This window comes from Paramacrobiotus metropolitanus, unplaced genomic scaffold (assembly GCF_019649055.1).
Source record: "Paramacrobiotus metropolitanus isolate TYO unplaced genomic scaffold, Prichtersi_v1.0 Parri_scaffold0000166, whole genome shotgun sequence".
Classification (NCBI taxonomy): domain Eukaryota; kingdom Metazoa; phylum Tardigrada; class Eutardigrada; order Parachela; family Macrobiotidae; genus Paramacrobiotus; species Paramacrobiotus metropolitanus.
In genome coordinates, this window is record NW_026570386.1 from 161167 (window position 1) to 177478 (window position 16312).

Here is a 16312-nt window from a genome sequence, read left to right on the forward strand (position 1 = left end):
GCAGACGTTTTCTTTCATGAAAGCTTTATTTAATTGAATATATCTTGCAAAATTTATTATTTTTCTCGTCTGTTGAATGATATGCTATACGCATATGGATTCAAAACGGAGAATAAAAAGGAGAATAAACAATTTCGGAGAATATATAAAAAGCTGCGCAGCTCAAAAGTAGATGCATGTCGTATTTTACCAAAATAGTTATAAACCAGCGCCAGTTACACGATTTGTATATACCGGGAAGGTAGAAACTTCATTGCATGGTACCGGTGCCGAGTTAGTTAAAATGTGCTGGTCTTCACAATGCCCTTTTCAATTTGTTATGAATACAGTGCGAGTATGAATACAGTGCGACATTCAGTTTTATGTACTGCAGAGCTCTGTATATGGGACAATGCGCATACAGATATTATCGACGGCAGCCTCGATTCAGTGTGCAACTGGGTTAGGATACACCCGTTATCCCGGAGCAGGAGCAGGTTGACACACCTCATCATCGTTCGATAAGACAGACTACCTTTTCCATAAAGTATTGATTTTGCAGCCAGAGGTATCATACCAACAGCGGCTCCTATATGCGTCGGTAAATTTTATCGTGGTTTATAGTAAAGATAAGTATCGTGAAGATTTCCGAAGTTACATTTTAAACAATCACTATAGTTTTCACAGACTGCATTCCTTTCCTTCTCTTGGTGATTCGCTAGTAACGCAATGGAAAATGGCAGAACAGCATCAAAACCACGCCGGGTGCGTTTCTCAGGTAAGTTATACGGACAGTAATTACAAGTTTACAACTGTACTAAAAGTAAGTACCGTACGTACAGTCGTCATGTTTGCTGCCTTTCCCTCGTGGCCTACTCGTAGTACTCGTTTTCCCCATAATTTTTTCTTGCTCAGTATAATTATGTTCCTAATTTCAGATAGTATCGCCGATGTTGACCGAGAAAATGGCACAATACTCAAGACTATGGAGAAACAAGTAAGATACGGCTCAAAAAACACATTTTCCATTGAAACCGTACATATTTTACTTGAACATATTTTACTTAAAAAACACCCGGTACACTGTTATATATCATGATATGTCGATATCCATAGGTTTGATTATTATTTTGATAGTACTCACAGTGACGGTATCGCTAAAGGCGCTATATAATGTACAGCTTAGGACAAAATGGTCGCATACCCAACATCTCCACATTCAGTACGAATGCAGCGCAGTGCACTGTACGACTGAGTTCAAAATATCCGTTTCGTACAAGTGCACTGCACCGCTTGCGTACAGAATGCTGGGTATGGGGCTATGCGACCATTTAGTCCTACATTGTAAGCGTCGCTACTGCAAAACTGTCAAACGCAACCTTTCCAGTAGAGAACATTGAACAACTATAGAGCAATTAGAACAGTTCAGTAAAATAATGGTTAAAATGTTTTTACAGACAGAGAGTGAAGATTCTTCGTACGAATTTTTCACCAAAGATTGGTCGAACGTTGTGGCAGCAGCAGCCGGTTCGAGTACGGATCACGAAAACACGCAAGGCCCGAGTCATCTGGAATCAAAAAGGTCGATAGTCACCTACCTTAGCCCGTTTCTACTAGAGTCACCCAAGAAGGCCGGACGCGGTGAAAAAATCCTTTATTTCCCTTCATCAACGCGTCCAAAAATGGGCGAGTACCTGGAATCAACATCTCCGATTTTTCAGGAAGAACAAGGTCTATATGTGGGAAAACGACCCCAAGTGGCCACAGCCAATCAGAACGCCATGGAAAATCGGATGGTAAAGGAAAAAGCCTTTCATATGATTGACCAGGATTGGCGACTGAAAGCTCTTCCGGATCCGGCTAACTTAAAGGGCACGCGTTGCCATGTGGAACATGCTGTGGAAAGTCAGAAGAATGTGATTGTGGAGGGCAGTCCTCTGAATAACAACGCTTTAACGTTGCGCACGAACTCGGCGCAAAGGCTGGAATTAATATTGGAGATTGTGCTCGTAGAATTCTACCATCATTTCTTATTCAGTGTGGAGCATATGTTAGCACGGAGACTGCAAGACCAGTATAAAGGCTATCAGGCACTACTGGAAGAAAATCCATCCTGCTATATCAAGGACAAAATCAACGGACTGAAAATTAATTTAATTTCGTTGCAGGTAAAAAGCAAAATTCTGTAAATGACACTTTATTCTTGTAGTACAATTATTCCTAACGGTTGTACTAATAATAACATGTGATTATGTACTTGTAAGTACACCGACCAGACGTTGAAGTCCCGTTTAGCGGATTGTCTGCTCCTGATGTAATAATAATAATAATAATCAATAGGTACTCGTGTTAATGGTAAGTAATAATTATCGTGGGACTTTGGCCACCCATTCAAATAGTGCATTGACACTGCATTCGGTAATAACAAAGGCACTGTTTTGGCGTTGCGTTTTGCTGCGTAGTATTATTTTTTGTTTTTTATTTTGTAGAAACAAGCAGAAAATGGATTAAGCGACGATTTAAAAGTCAGAATTAAAATGTGCTTGCAAAGTTTGCTATCTCACCGAGAGAAACTCGATAACGCGATTCGATCCACACGGCTCGCCATGGTCGAATTACTCCGCACATGGACGCAGCTGAAACTGCTGCGCGTACGCAATGGCTTCACGTGCACACCGTTCCAGCTCGTTCTCCATTCGAAAAACCGGGATAAAACGGTGGACATGGATACTTATCACAACGACATAGAAGACGAGTTATCCGAGAAAGAAATGTTATTCATGATCAACTACAGCAGTCTGCAGGAGAATTATCGTATCCAGCTGAGTGAGTGGCAAACAAATATGGACATGTGGAAAGCCGCTTGTGAAACGGTTGAACGCAACGCACAAAATATGTCCCAATTGGCGGAAGAATTGCTCCGCTTAGCCAACTCTCCCGAGCCAGTACCCCCGGTTGCGCCAGGCCTGTTCGAATCCCGAACGGAAGCGACCCAAATCCAGGAAAGAGTGGTGCGCAGCCGCCGTCCACCCGGTGAAGCCGAGCTGATACCGGAATTGAGAAAAGACCTACTGCCCAGCGAAAACAGCGTGTGTTCCACGGGAGAACGTTTACGGCGTGCGGATCTCAGTAGGCAGAAGATCTTCTTACGTGTCGTAATCAACGAACAGGAAGTCTGCCGTACCAGCGCGTACAATTTGCACGACGAATTCAAAGTGATCATTGGGAAGAAATTCTCGTTCCTTGCCGAGTTCATACCGGAAACCATAAAAATTGAAGTGTACGAAGAACAGGGATTTTTAAACCGGCTCATTGCGGAGACATTTGTCGCGGTGCCCGATGAAAAGTGGGACGCCAGTATTGCGCCGTTTAATAGTGTGGAATTTGCCAGTGCGGACAAGGTCACTACTGGGAATGCAGGTGTTGGCAGCGGTACGTTATAACTTACATGCAGCTCCAATGAGTGCAAAGATAAGACTTTTGATGCTACTTTCTGATGAAAACTAACTCTATGAAATTATTAGAATCCCAGACTAAGCTATAATTTAGAAATAAAGTATGTAATTATTCAATTGTTCGTTTATTTGCAGGAACTTCCGTAACAGTTGACGCAGGCGCAGAACCGGCAATTTTCTACACTAATGGAACAATTCGTTGCCGCGTAGCATGGGTTCCCGAATCTGCAAAAAAGATTGCTCAGTCACGAGTGAAATTAGGGAGCTCGGAACTGCTGGATGCTTTAGGTGCGCGCGGAAGACGAGACTACAAGAAACTGGCCGAATGGGCGCAAAGCGCACAACTAGGTACATGAATATGGGCACGTATGAAAATGTAATTTACCGACGTTGGTATTGTTTTAGACCCAAATGATCCTTCAAATGCCGATCTCATTGCTTACCTAAAAACTGCCGAACAGTCGGCCAGTAGCAATTTCTTCCGTCTGGAACAACTGCAACAGGAATTCGATTTTGTGTCTGCTGAGAGTATTGCCGAGAACAGACGCTTTCGTTTACTACAGCTCCGCGACCGACAAGTTCCCGAATTTGCCAACTTAAAAATGATACCAGCTAATGACAACGAAATACCGGCCAATATATTTGATAAGTACACATTTGGACGGCGTCAAGAAGCTGTCTCGCTATTAGGAGTCTCCGGTATCAATCAAAAAGCCCATGCCAGTTTACTGCAGAATGTGAGACAATTTTTCTTGTGTTATGGATTATTCTCTCGTCGACTTTCGAAAAACCGATTTTTTAAACAAATATTATTTCTTTAGCTTCGTGAATACATTTCCTACACTGTTCGGTCCGTTCAAGACACTTACACCTACGAAGACATGGTAAATGAGGAGTCCATTTTAAACATTGGAAAGTTCTTCAGTATATTAGCCGGTTTCTGGAAGCCGCGCCGCCGTTTAATGCCGGTGCGCAAACAGCAAAAAATGATCTCGCTGAAACAAGCAGCCCATACGGAGATGCGGCTAATCGTTCGCATTCTGAAAGCGGAAAATCTGCCTCGTCGACAAAAAACCGACCGAACGCCGACCGCGCCCATGATGGAGTCCACTACCCAGGAGCGAATATCACCCACACCGGCCACAAATAAAATAGACGAACCGGTACCATTTACAAAGCTTCTCTTCTAACAGTGTTTGAGAAGCAAGTTTTAAATGTCATAGGTACCCTTGCGCGCATTCGCCACGGCACATTTCGCGGGACAGGAAGGAAAACTGCACGTCGTGGAAAGCACGGATCCGGTGTGGAATGGCCAGATCGTCTTCCGATTAAATCCCACCGCGAAAAGCAGTGTGCAGTTTCTTCAACAGGAACTGGAAATACACTTTTTTGACGAAGTGGCTGTGGATGTTCTGGAGGTTCGGCTAAAACTTTGCACGCAATTACAGTGTCTTATTTTAAAAAAATAAATGTTTTGTATATATATAAATATGTATGTATATACTCGTATATATTTGTTTTTTAAAATAAATGTTTTGTATGTATATCTTGCAAAATGTGCGAAACTGAAGCACCAGTCCGATCAAATTAATTTTAGTACAGTGCTCCCAGTATTGTATACAGTATATGCACAAGTGTGGACGTTCCAATTTTGACCATACTTTACTCGTACAGTCGTACAGATGCGAGAATGCTCGCGGCGTTGGAAATTTTAGCAGTTTCAGAAAATGATTAATTAGGTTGTGAAGATGGCATTACTTATATTTTTAGGATAATACACTACGTGAAAGCCACATCTATCAACGCCTGGATCGCCGATGGCTGGGATCGTTGACCTTTCCTTTTTCCGCCTTATACACAACGTCAAAAATTGACGGGACGTTTACATTAAGCAGTCCACCCGTTCTGTTAGGCTACTCCACCGTCACCACGTCCCGCGCATCGGTATTCGTCGCCCTGGATCCACCACTTCTACCGCCGGCACCGTTCCTTTTGTCCCGACTGGAAAGCATCGAAGATGATCGTGACGTGCAGAACGTAGAAGCATGGACAGCGCGGCTGCGCAAACAGTTCCCCGATCGCCTTATCCGGCCACTGGTTGTCAACACGGAAGCTAAATCGTGTTTACTGACTCGGTTTATTCATCCACTTAATCCGCCTCCACAAATATTGTTTGATACGACCATAACGCGGGATAAAATGGTAACAGAAATATTAAGAAAAATTGAAAATCAAACTTTAGTCATAGTGGCAGTTTTATTTGTCGCAGAACGTTGTGGCTAGATTCGTTTCCTTGATACCGGATGTGCCTGATACATTGATATTTCCGGAAGCTGTGGACATTTGGAGCACTAATGATGTCAGTTGGTAAAAACGTATATATGAAAAATTACTGTATACCTTCGTATCGGTTGAACATCAAAACTTCTATACGTAAACCGAAACCTGAACACTGCTGTTACCATGCATGACGGTTTACAAGCTTAATACTTACGTAATCGTTTGTTTAATCATCAAAATTACGCATGGTATTTCTACATTTAGTTGTGTAATATTTATGTAAAAAGGCGTTTTTTTTCTGCAGCAATTTCTCGCTTTGCTCTGTGGCGACGATGAGGAACATGCCTTGCTTTTATTGAGCTACTTCTTGTTCTTCAAAGTCCAGGCCTACCTGTTACTTGGTCAAACCGTGGGAGGAGGACCGGGAGCGTTTGTATTATGTCGAGTACAGAGTTCCGATGTCTTCTCTATTTGGGATGCCAGAAACGGAAAAAGTTACAGAGTTACGGATCCTGAATGCCCAGTCACCGCTATTGGGATGGTAGCTAATAATGAAAATGTAAGAAAGTGTTTTAAAACAGAAATTTTCGAAAGCAGCCACCACAACAAGTAATTTAATTGTATGATTTCCGTAAAACAATAATTAATAAATTTGGGCTTCGTGTTTCATGGTTAATATTCCCTTTGGCTTTGATAGATTTGGGCAAACGTGCAGCAATATTCCAAAGCCCATGAGATGCAATGGCAGCTGCATCTTGCAGCGCACTGGAAACCATTGTGGTCATCCAGTAAAGAACGCCCAGCTAATATTTTTACGCTACAACCAGAAACATTCACGTATATCGATACACCGGCACACCGGAAGCACGAGTTGGAAATAGTGTTAACCAACAAGATCACAGTGGCTATCATGGAAAAGCGGTCGCGATATGTTACCCGGTGGAATGTTGAATGTAGTCGACGGTTGTATCATCTGCTGGACACCATGGAAGTCGACAGGAACAAAGCGGATGCGGCACAATATCATGAGCAACAGCTGCGGGACTTGTTGCTGTTGTACGATGTAAGGATTACAGTGATATAATTTAAAAAATTTTATATCTTTGTTACAAGGGCACAAACCCGTGGGAATAGTATGGCCTGTGGTAATCAATGAGCTTTCCACATTCGTAATGTGTATCTATGTTTTTCAGATCTATGGATTTCCTTTGAATCTTTCATTAGGGAACCCAGACGACGTTGTGGACGCTGTCATATCGACCGGGATCCATCAAGTGGACTCCAACGACCTCGAATTAAGTCTGGCGGTTAACTTCACGCTGTATCCCCACTCAGTAGTCTCTGTATGGATTTATCTAGCCGTACTTAAAAGAACGGTGCCATGATGAGAGATTGTCAGTAATTGTTTATTTTGTCTCGATGTGGACACCAGTCACACCACTATTAACTTTGATATTCACATTCCAATCTCAACAACAGCTGAGCGGCCTGAATGCTCAGACCTGTAATTATTTGGTATATACATAAATATCTGTGGTTTTCTACTTCTGTAGCACATTTCGAGACAACGACTTTAAAAGAAAAGGGATGGGAACAAAAATCCTTTAAATATATCGAAAGCTATCTAATTCTGGATACTCTTGACAGACTTTTTCATAAGCACAAAGTAGATCACGGTATTCTTCCAGTTCTAACAGCATCGTGGGTTTCTGTGGGTCTATGCGGGATCTGTCAATCAGTTCTGTCACTTCTGTAGCACATTTCGAGACAACGACTTTAAAAGAAAAGGGATGGGAACAAAAATCCTTTAAATATATCGAAAGCTATCTAATTCTGGATACTCTTGACAGACTTTTTCATAAGCACAAAGTAGATCACGGTATTCTTCCAGTTCTAACAGCATCGTGGGTTTCTGTGGGTCTATGCGGGATCTGTCAATCAGTTCTTGGTGTACACGCTCATAACCTTTTCGTGGAAACAAGTACCTAAGAAAACAGCAACAAGTACCTAATAAAACAGCGCCACACTAATGAATAGTAAGAGTTATGATAAACGATAAAATGACGATTACTGCTGAAACATACAGCGCTTCCAGATAGAGAACCGCCAATCAGCAGGCAGTTTCCTGCATACAGCTAACAGGGGCTTACCCAAGGGCTCTTACGAAGGGCTTTCTCTTCATGGTGAAGGTCGTTCGCACAACTTTTTCCACCATTTTAAAAGGCTGTGTTATTGCTGGTTCTTTTCGTGGTGTAAGGATGACGACTCCAGCATCAACGTCGGGTTTGGGCACAAATGACGTTCCTAAAATAAGCCACACCATTAGCAATACGGCAAACCAGTAACCAGACATTACTATTAGTAAGACTAAAATATGCCTATTAATAAGACTGATGTACCGATACATCGTATGCAGAACTATGTGCAGTCTATAGACTGTAGATATAAAAGCATCTGTAGTTAGGTGAAAATTTTCTTTTTTCCATGTTACTCTCTTACCTCGAATAGGAAATGCGTATTTGACATCACAATAGTTTTGGCACATGATGGACAATCTACAACGCTGGCGATCGCCTGGAACAGCGATGATACGTTGAGCCACTTCGTGCTGGAACATCAGTGTCAGCTGCACTCGACCAAAACGAAAGACATCCGTCTTTGATGACATATGGCTTAAAAATTTTATAAGTAAAGGCGTCGCGATATTGAAAGGCAAATTCGCAATAATATGCAATGGTGGTAACTCATCACTGAGCCACGGTCGCACCTGAAAAAAGTTCAAATGTTCAAAATTTCTATTCCGTGACGAAAACTTATAAAAGCAAGATTAACTATACGGGATGTGCACTGAGCACTAAACACTAAATAAGCACTGAAAATCTTACTAGAAAACAGGGCGGCTGCCAACTATTTATTTTTGTATAGTCAAATTTGTCTTCTGTAATTATTCATTTTGCTTGCGTATTCGTCGTAAGTGATTATTAGATTACGGTGGACTTTCGGATGCAATTCGACAGGTACTTCAATTAACACTTCTGTGAAACACCCTTAAATCAAATCGCACACCTACCGTATCTTCAGGGAATATACCCTGTAGATCAGTGCGAAGAATATCATCGTTGATAATATGAAAAGGTAAAGTGTCCGACGCATCTTTTAGTTCGTTAAGGACAGGGATAAATCTCGCATCACGCTCGATGACGGTCAACTCACGGATGTTTCCTGCACTTATAATTGATCGCGTCAGGCTTCCAGGACCAGGTCCAATCTCCAGAACGCAACAATTATCCAGATTCCCCGCTGCTCTGGCAATTTTATTCGTCAGTTTGGGTTCGAGTAAAAAGTTCTGCGATAGCTGCTTCAGAGCACGTAATCTGTATATCCGCAGGATTTCTCCGATCGTAGGCAGAGGAGGCAATCGATGTACAATTTCTCGAGCTGCAGCGGCAGCTCTAACGGCGGAAGGTATCGGCATGTTTGACAGAAGCCAAATAAAATGGGCTTATTACATCCGCACGTTCAAGATACGTATGGACGGTATGGTCGGTGATCCTTAAAGCGATTCTCAGTGGCGATGTGCAGTGTTCTCCCAAGCAGGACAATCTTCGAGAAATAAGATCAGCCGCACTTACCACTTGGTTAGCCGCGCTTGTAAGTCACAGTAAGTGATCAAAATGTCCTACTAATACTCTCAGCATGGATTCAGATCAATGTACCGTACTACGAGCGAAGGAAAGATGCACAGTTCTGACAAAAGTAAAAAGTTACAAAACACTACAATTTAACGTCCAACAATGAATTCATAAAATTTGCGACACGGAAATCGAGAGCCGTCGTAAAAAATTTGTCACAGCTAACGGGGGAGGACGACCCCAGCTTGAAGATCTTCGGCACAATCCCTGCTACGTATATTCCGGATGTCAACAAGTCAAATTTTTTCCTTCATAAAAATTTTCGTCCAAGACTGGAGCTAATTTTCAACCTAACTTGTTTTGCATACTGCTTACACTTTCCTGGCGCATGGTCCTGAATCTGGTCCGTTTTCTGCTCGACAATTTTGCAGTACGCAACTGGAGACCGGTGAACTTGTTTCGGTGTTACTGTAATTCTTGCTAGCTCGCCATGAAGTTGCCGATTGGAAACGTGTTATGGCTGCACCAGATTTCCAGATTCCCCAGAATTTTCACTTGTCCGAGTAAGATTCGAGTCTCGAAAGCCTTAGTGAGCGACGAATGCAGAGTGTTCGCTAGGCTGCATTTTTGTTGTAATCCTTAATAGGCCGAATTGTTCCTGCTCGGCTGGCGAGCAGCCATCAACACGACAGTCACGATAAGAACGCGCCTGCCAAAAAAGATTATGACGATCCGTGGGACAATGTACCACCAGCGGCGGGTGGTCCGCTCAGAAAGGCTAACCTCAATGATTTCCCCATTCCCAAAGGATCCTGGCAAGAGGATTTTAATCGACGACAGCGCTTAGGAAACTTACAAATGGGACTGGGACTGTTGTTTTTCGGCGGAACGGTTTTCTACGTATGCTTGCTAAATTCCGATTCCGATGGTCTTACATATTTTAAAAAGTTATGGTTTTTTTGTAGTTGTGGTACAAAGATCCGTTGAATTTTGAGAAAGTATTTGGCCCGTATAAGTACATGAAAAATCCTCCGGCTTTTAAAAGTCCTGTGTTGGAGCCTAATATCCTTCGAGAGTTTATGAGTCCGACGGAGACGGTCGACCAATTACAAACATCAGCGCGCGCACAACAGCCGGCAGGTCAGTCTGAAGCCAAAATGCTTGTTCCATTGTCTTTGGATTATTTTTTACGTCAAGCAGCTTTGCAAACATTAAGGTTGCGATAGTAAACAGTTAGTGCTTTCCAGATAGAACTGTCTTTTTAACATAATTAATACAAAGCTGGAACTTGAGATGTCGTTATTTTTAGCAAGCATTTTGTTATATAAGGCGTTTTCGGTAATTTTTTAGTAGAGACACGGACTGTAAATTCAGCCCTTGTGCGATAACATTGTGAGCGGTTTTCAGATTTTGTTAAGGATGAGTACTTACTTTTAATTTCTTGACATTGTTTCTTGCTGGATATTTACCTGTTCGTTCTTTACACAGCCGAGAAACCGAAATTGGTGACCAAAGTCGATCCGAGCAAAATTCCAGAAATACCAAATCATGTACCGTACCTGATCGTTGGAGGAGGAACGGCAGCGTTTTCAGCATTTCGTTCCATAAGGGCGAACGAGCCAACAGCTGCGGTAATTGTTATTTATATGATTAAAAATAATTACACGCTGGATGGTGTTCCTTTTAAAGGTTTTAGTTATCTCCAATGAACCGTATTACCCGTACATGCGACCTCCTTTGTCGAAAGAACTCTATTTTACTGATGATGCACACCGAAAAGATTTGCGATTTAAACCAATGCATGGAAAGGAAAGAAGGTAAATTGTTCGCCCATTTTATCTGGAAAAAGTTCTTCTAATTCTTTTAACCTTTCTGTTAACGTTTACGGATAGTGTGTTTTTTGAGCACGAGGAATTTTACGTCGATCCCAAAATGCTTCCATTCACGGAAAATGGTGGAGTTGCTGTTTTGCGAAACATGACAGTGACATCTTTGGATCCGAAATCGCAAAAGGTTTCGTTGAAGAATGGATGGGATATTTATTACGATCGGTTGCTTCTCGCTACGGGTCCGTATGTTTAAACCGTTAATGATGTTGCATTGTGGTGAAAAGATAAATATTTTGAATTATTGATAGGTGGAACTCCGCGATCATTGCCATGCCTTGAGAAAGCCGGTCCAGATGTTGCGAACAATATCACAATTTATCGTGATGTGAGTCTGTTTGGTCATTTCAAGCGCTTTAGACCTTAGTGTAAATGTGGCTGGCTGTTGTGTAAATGTTATAATAATAGTTGTTTGTTTTATTTCTGTCTAATGCGTAACATATGGTTTATTGCTATTCTGGCTTAAAAAACCGTTCGAAAAATTTAGTACGTTTCTTAATTTTCTTTGCATGATCTTCTAGAATGTAGTTTTTGCCACACTCCAGATTGTTGGTTTAACTTTCTTTTGTAGGATTTAGAAATCTTTAAAATTTTATTGTAAGCCGCTTAAATTGAATGCAGATCGAAGATTTCAAAAAGTTGGACGCAGCAACGAAAAAGGTCAAGAAAGTTGTGATAATTGGCGGTGGATTCCTTGGAAGCGAACTAGCATGTGCACTGGCTCATCGAGGTAGGGTAATTTCTCTTTGTAGCAACGATGGTTGATAAACAGATTTTGTCTGTGAAGGAAAAAGTACCGGGTTGGAAGTCCATCAGATTTTTCCTGAAAAAGGCGTTTTGGCCCGCGTACTCCCAGAATACTTGAGTGATTGGACCACGCGAAAGATGCAGAATGGTATGTGTTTCGGAAGAAACGCGGTATCGCAGAATATGTGACCTGGTGTTTTTTCGCAGTAGAAAAAGTGAAGGTTTATGCGGAAAAATTCGTTGTTAGTGCTAAGTACTCCAACGGACAGGTTGTAATGCAAATGAATGATGGTCAAGAGGTAATATCTCGAATTCTGGCTTCACGGATACAATCAGCAGCTGCGGAGTGGTATTCGACTACGAATCTTGCAACTCTGATACATTTACAGATATCCGCCGATCATGTCGTTGTCGCCGTTGGCCTTTCGCCAAATACACAGTTCGCGTCTTCGGCCGGTTTAGAAGTTGATGAAGTCCTGGGCGGTTACAAAGTGAATGCTGAATTGGCGGCATGTGAGAACATTTGGGTGGTACGTACTCTGCGTTTTTAAGTTCCCGCGGTTTTGTGTGTGTAATTGTAAAATGTGTGTTTGTAATTGTAAGATGTGTTGTGTCCAAGAATTAGCGACAGCGAACATAGCACATCAGCGCTAATTAGCCTTGCTTCTACAGGCGGGAGACGTTGCAAGCTTTTTTGACGTTACTCTTGGTAGAAGGAGAATGGAACATCATGATCACGCAGTAAGTGCAGTTATTTGCCCTAATTAAAAAGGTGGTGTCCTAAAATGGCCCGTAATAAATCACTCTCTTTTGTTGTAGATTGCAACCGGGCGAGTAGCTGGAGAAAATATGGTGGGCAAGAAAAATTCTTTTTGGCACCAGTCCATGTTTTGGTACGAAAACGAATTTGAATGCGAAAACGTGGTGTTTTTGCACTCACAAAAAATCTCTGTTTTATTAATTAGGTCGGATTTGGGCCCTGAAATCGGATTTGAGGCAGTTGGCTTAGTGGATTCTTCGTTAGACACTGTAGCAGTCTTTGCACAGAATCAGCCGGTAGCAATGGAAGCCGAAGGCGATAATGTCAGTGCACTGATTTTGGTGTTTTGGTTTGGCATTTAAGGAAAGAGGTGTAATTGGCACACTTACATTGTTTCATTTCCCCTAGGCTAAATCTTCTTCGTATCGACCTTTGCAAATGCCTGGTCAAAATGAAGAGTATTCCAAGGGTGTGATTTTTTACCTTAAGGACAAGATTATCGTTGGAGTTTTGCTATGGAATCTGTTCGATCATGTGTCAGTAGCTCGAAAGGTGAGTCGAGTTTTTAAATAAATTTCTTTATGCAACTCCGCTGCACAATCACAGTTATTGGAATTTTTGTTTAGGTGATCAAAGAGCAAAAAACGTTTGATGATTTGAGTGATTTAGCAAAATTGTTCGACCTGCACGAGGAAAAAAATGCCAAAGAGAACAGCGATAAAAACAAAGAAAAGGAGGCTGGTGATAAAAGTAAAGACAATAAGAAAAAAGAGTAAGGATAGGTTTTATTTGGTTTGGAAAGGCTCAGCAAATGGGGATGAAGGTGATGTATGTTGTTTTGAGGAGCTGTTTGATATTTTAATGGATGTTTACGTTTGTTTTATTTGTTGGGTTCTTACTTCTTACTGTTCTTGCAACATTCACACATAAGTCGTACCACCAGTGCTCTTGCCATCATCCACTTTCGTAAAAGTGCGAGTTTTTACTTGTAATAAACAAAATACGAATTCATTCTCGATTATCATGTTCCGATAAGTAAAGCAGCATCATAAATCTGTTCTGTAATGTTATCTCCGAGAAAATATTAGTACTTAAATGTACAAACTACAACTTGCAGAGAGTGTTGATCAAGGTAGTCTTTTGCAGCTCCAGTCGTTTCATTCGAAACAGGTTTTAGACTCCGCAAATGATTTCAGTAGTATGGCCGACGTGGATTGTTCTACAACACAAACATAAGCCAGCACTGTTTCAGCGATGTTGTACCAAAATTTCACAATCATAAAATGCATTTACCAGGGGATTAGGCCGATACTTATACGCCAGCATCATGCGCTTCCGGTACAAACTAAATTCATCGTCCTCTTCTGATGGCTCATCTGGTCGTTTCACACCCAATCCAGCACGTTCCATTGAAGTAGTACTGTCGCAAGGGACAACATTAACAGTTATACACATAATCGATAATCGTAAAAACTTTTTCAATCAAAATCTGAATTATTCAGAAAATCTCTATAAATTTGGTTACCTGGAAATAGGGGCAGCTATTCCGCTACTGCTAGCCCCTAGACCTTGTCCTTCAGTCCATCCAAACTTTTTCAACATCTGAAAGCCGACATTGTCCTCCGTCAATTTGTTTTCTTCATATTGTCCAACATCGGCTGCTCCTTCTTTCGACAATTTCTGTTGAAATTTGGCCAGTTCCTCTTTGGGTAAGAAATCCTGCAAATGATGCTTTCCCTCATGCAGAGGTTTTGTCCGCTGTTCGGCTAGTTCTACAATAGGATTAAAAAGAAATTTGAGCAATCTTAAAAGCAAAAAAGATCTGACAATCATTCACCCTTGGTCTTTGCCATCTCCGCTGCACGCGTAACATGTTCCTGCGATGGCACGCCTAACCCATCTTCCAAAACGACTTTCTTCGTTTTAAGCATGCTATCTTTCGACGCCAGCTGCTGCTTCAAATGCGCTAACTGCAAAACGGAAGCTGGCCAAAGCGAAATTAAATGGTTCCAACAAAATGATAACCTGAATCTGATGGAGCTGCTCGTCGCTTAATGGACACGGTACTGGTTTGACATCCGCTGTCGCTGTCGGAACTTCTTCACTGGAAGGACCCCAGCGACTGACGCGCTTTTTGGTTTTCTGCGTCGAAGTGGACGACTGTGCACGCAATTCAGCCAGACGCTGCTGATAGTACTGGTATTCAAGTGAGTCAACATTGCTGGGCTGCTGAAGGAACCTGCATGCTCGACAGGGATTCCGTCAGAGAACAATCGACACTGACTGTATTTTGCAAGTCTTTTTAAGATCAGCGGAAACCGCCAAATAAGCAAATGGCGTGTCTAACTGCAACGTACTCGGACAGTTCAGTCTCAGTACGGTCGGTCGACGGAGGGAAGCTTCCCTGAAGGACGAACTGCTGGGCCAAAGTGTCGATAATCCGGCGTCGATTTTCCGATAAAACGCAGGAATTTGGGTTTGGCATTTGCGAAACTTCTATAAAAAAAGCACGAAAAAGGTTATTGCGAGGCTAGGTCGTCACTCTACGACCATCGATAAACATCACTATTTTAAATAAAACTTCAGACTTTTAATTTATTACTTGTAGATACCGAACAATGACAGAAGTAAAAATTAAAAAGAAGGCGACTAAAACAAAAAAATAAAATTATAAACGCATCAAACCAAAGTAAGCTTTACAAAATTCAAAAAGCAACTGGAAATTTACCAAACATTTGCTTTCCGTATCTCACCTTTTCTGTTTGGCGGTGAACGGCGCTCAGAGCTACTGTCATTTCCTTGTTGTGAAAAACCTCCTAGTCTATGTTGTTAGACAAGAGAGACAACATTGCAAATCCGATAAATGATAAGCATGGAACTTCTTAATTCAATTTACAAAATTAACAAACCTATCTGTTCTGTCAGGACACGAGGCACCTGCAGCTGGAGCAATTGATCCCGATGCGACTCCTGAAACCGAGGCAGCAGCAGTGCTAGTGCCTGCCGCAGCCAGTTTGGCTTCGATTTCCAGCTTTTTGGCCAACAGGAGGTCGCGAATAGACTGGCTCATGGTGCGTGGACCAGCGTGGTATTCAAGGGAATGAGGGGATTCCAAATGCCTAACCAGGGTCCAGGCTAACCAGTTTACGTCCTATCCAGAAAAAAAAATGTAGACAAAACGATCAGCGGATGTCCGGGATCTGCAAAGCTAAAAATGACTATTCCATGGATAAGACGGATTCGCGACTCACAGTTTAAATCTGAAGTAACAGAACAAAATAAATTGTGTACTGATGCGAGGCCTTCGACAAGACACAAATAACGTATACTGAGCCTACTGCGACCCCACCGCACGCATCAGCTGTGACTGCTGGCAAACAGAAAACCATGCTATTACGTATCCATAACACTCCTACTGGTTCGTTTTCAAAACCAAAATAATTCACATCAAAATAAAACTACTATTCTTAATTTTCTGTAGAAATTAAACGCGTAAACAATACGATTCTTCTTTTGTTACTAAATAGTAAATAACTAAACTTACTTTCGATTGTTATTATTACTGATAATTCA

The 16312-nt window shown here is 41.8% G+C and overlaps 4 protein-coding genes across 9 annotated transcripts; 2 read left to right on the plus strand and 2 right to left on the minus strand.

Annotated features, from left to right (window-relative positions):
* Positions 1-442: 442 nt before the first annotated feature.
* LOC129600198 (coiled-coil and C2 domain-containing protein 2A-like) lies at positions 443-7272 on the plus strand. 2 transcript variants are annotated; one of them, XM_055498633.1, is made up of 14 exons: positions 443-580; positions 667-757; positions 918-976; positions 1437-2147; positions 2469-3411; positions 3570-3782; positions 3840-4171; positions 4256-4597; positions 4658-4852; positions 5205-5636; positions 5704-5793; positions 6019-6273; positions 6412-6777; positions 6908-7272. In XM_055498633.1, exons 2-14 carry the CDS (start codon positions 709-711, stop codon positions 7097-7099), a joined length of 4179 nt encoding a protein of 1392 aa, XP_055354608.1. In that variant the 5' UTR covers positions 443-580; positions 667-708; the 3' UTR covers positions 7100-7272. The 2 variants fall into 2 exon arrangements, with proteins under 2 accessions (XP_055354608.1, XP_055354609.1); XM_055498634.1 differs by lacking the exon at positions 443-580 and having other exon boundaries at positions 619-757.
* LOC129600201 (dimethyladenosine transferase 1, mitochondrial-like) lies at positions 7158-9580 on the minus strand. Its single transcript, XM_055498642.1, has 4 exons — positions 8785-9580; positions 8214-8481; positions 7865-8018; positions 7158-7699 (listed from the first exon to the last, which is right to left on the minus strand). Exons 1-4 carry the CDS (start codon positions 9187-9189, stop codon positions 7522-7524), a joined length of 1005 nt encoding a protein of 334 aa, XP_055354617.1. The 5' UTR covers positions 9190-9580; the 3' UTR covers positions 7158-7521.
* A 39-nt stretch (positions 9581-9619) lies between these two features.
* LOC129600199 (apoptosis-inducing factor 1, mitochondrial-like) lies at positions 9620-13744 on the plus strand. 2 transcript variants are annotated; one of them, XM_055498636.1, is made up of 16 exons: positions 9620-9909; positions 9993-10246; positions 10312-10486; positions 10835-10977; positions 11036-11163; positions 11239-11414; positions 11484-11560; positions 11854-11962; positions 12020-12127; positions 12187-12278; positions 12369-12509; positions 12652-12720; positions 12799-12872; positions 12945-13062; positions 13148-13291; positions 13366-13744. In XM_055498636.1, the coding sequence occupies exons 1-16, from the start codon at positions 9837-9839 to the stop codon at positions 13513-13515; spliced, it is 2031 nt and encodes a 676-aa protein (XP_055354611.1). In that variant the 5' UTR covers positions 9620-9836; the 3' UTR covers positions 13516-13744. The 2 variants fall into 2 exon arrangements, with proteins under 2 accessions (XP_055354611.1, XP_055354612.1); XM_055498637.1 differs by having other exon boundaries at positions 12190-12278.
* Positions 13601-16270, minus strand: LOC129600200 (SURP and G-patch domain-containing protein 1-like). Of its 4 annotated transcripts, none has more exons than XM_055498640.1 (9): positions 16089-16270; positions 15649-15939; positions 15493-15560; positions 15097-15235; positions 14765-14978; positions 14577-14709; positions 14265-14511; positions 14033-14159; positions 13601-13958 (listed from the first exon to the last, which is right to left on the minus strand). In XM_055498640.1, exons 2-9 carry the CDS (start codon positions 15807-15809, stop codon positions 13932-13934), a joined length of 1116 nt encoding a protein of 371 aa, XP_055354615.1. In that variant the 5' UTR covers positions 15810-15939; positions 16089-16270; the 3' UTR covers positions 13601-13931. The 4 variants fall into 4 exon arrangements, with proteins under 4 accessions (XP_055354615.1, XP_055354616.1, XP_055354614.1 ...); XM_055498641.1 differs by having other exon boundaries at positions 15649-15890; positions 15991-16270; XM_055498639.1 differs by having other exon boundaries at positions 15991-16270.
* Between the last annotated feature and the right edge of the window lie 42 nt (positions 16271-16312).

Bases quoted from the DNA above. Each gene is read 5' to 3' on its own strand.
- LOC129600199 (XM_055498636.1), top strand. From the start codon at position 9,837: ATGAAGTTGCCGATTGGAAACGTGTTATGGCTGCACCAGATTTCCAGA. The intron at 10,487-10,834 runs GTCAGTCTGAAG...TTCTTTACACAG, and splicing joins GCGCGCACAACAGCCGGCAG to CCGAGAAACCGAAATTGGTG. The intron at 11,164-11,238 runs GTAAATTGTTCG...GTTTACGGATAG, and splicing joins ATGCATGGAAAGGAAAGAAG to TGTGTTTTTTGAGCACGAGG.
- LOC129600198 (XM_055498633.1), top strand. From the start codon at position 709: ATGGAAAATGGCAGAACAGCATCAAAACCACGCCGGGTGCGTTTCTCA. The intron at 758-917 runs GTAAGTTATACG...TCCTAATTTCAG, and splicing joins ACGCCGGGTGCGTTTCTCAG to ATAGTATCGCCGATGTTGAC. The intron at 3,783-3,839 runs GTACATGAATAT...GTATTGTTTTAG, and splicing joins GGCGCAAAGCGCACAACTAG to ACCCAAATGATCCTTCAAAT.
- LOC129600200 (XM_055498640.1), bottom strand. From the start codon at position 15,809: ATGAGCCAGTCTATTCGCGACCTCCTGTTGGCCAAAAAGCTGGAAATC. The intron at 15,236-15,492 runs GTGAGATACGGA...CTTTTTTTATAG, and splicing joins TTCACCGCCAAACAGAAAAG to AAGTTTCGCAAATGCCAAAC. The intron at 14,512-14,576 runs GTGAATGATTGT...ATCCTATTGTAG, and splicing joins GGAGATGGCAAAGACCAAGG to AACTAGCCGAACAGCGGACA.
- LOC129600201 (XM_055498642.1), bottom strand. From the start codon at position 9,189: ATGCCGATACCTTCCGCCGTTAGAGCTGCCGCTGCAGCTCGAGAAATT. The intron at 8,019-8,213 runs GTAAGAGAGTAA...GGCTTATTTTAG, and splicing joins ATACGCATTTCCTATTCGAG to GAACGTCATTTGTGCCCAAA. The intron at 7,700-7,864 runs GTAAGCCCCTGT...CTGTTTTCTTAG, and splicing joins CCCTTCGTAAGAGCCCTTGG to GTACTTGTTTCCACGAAAAG.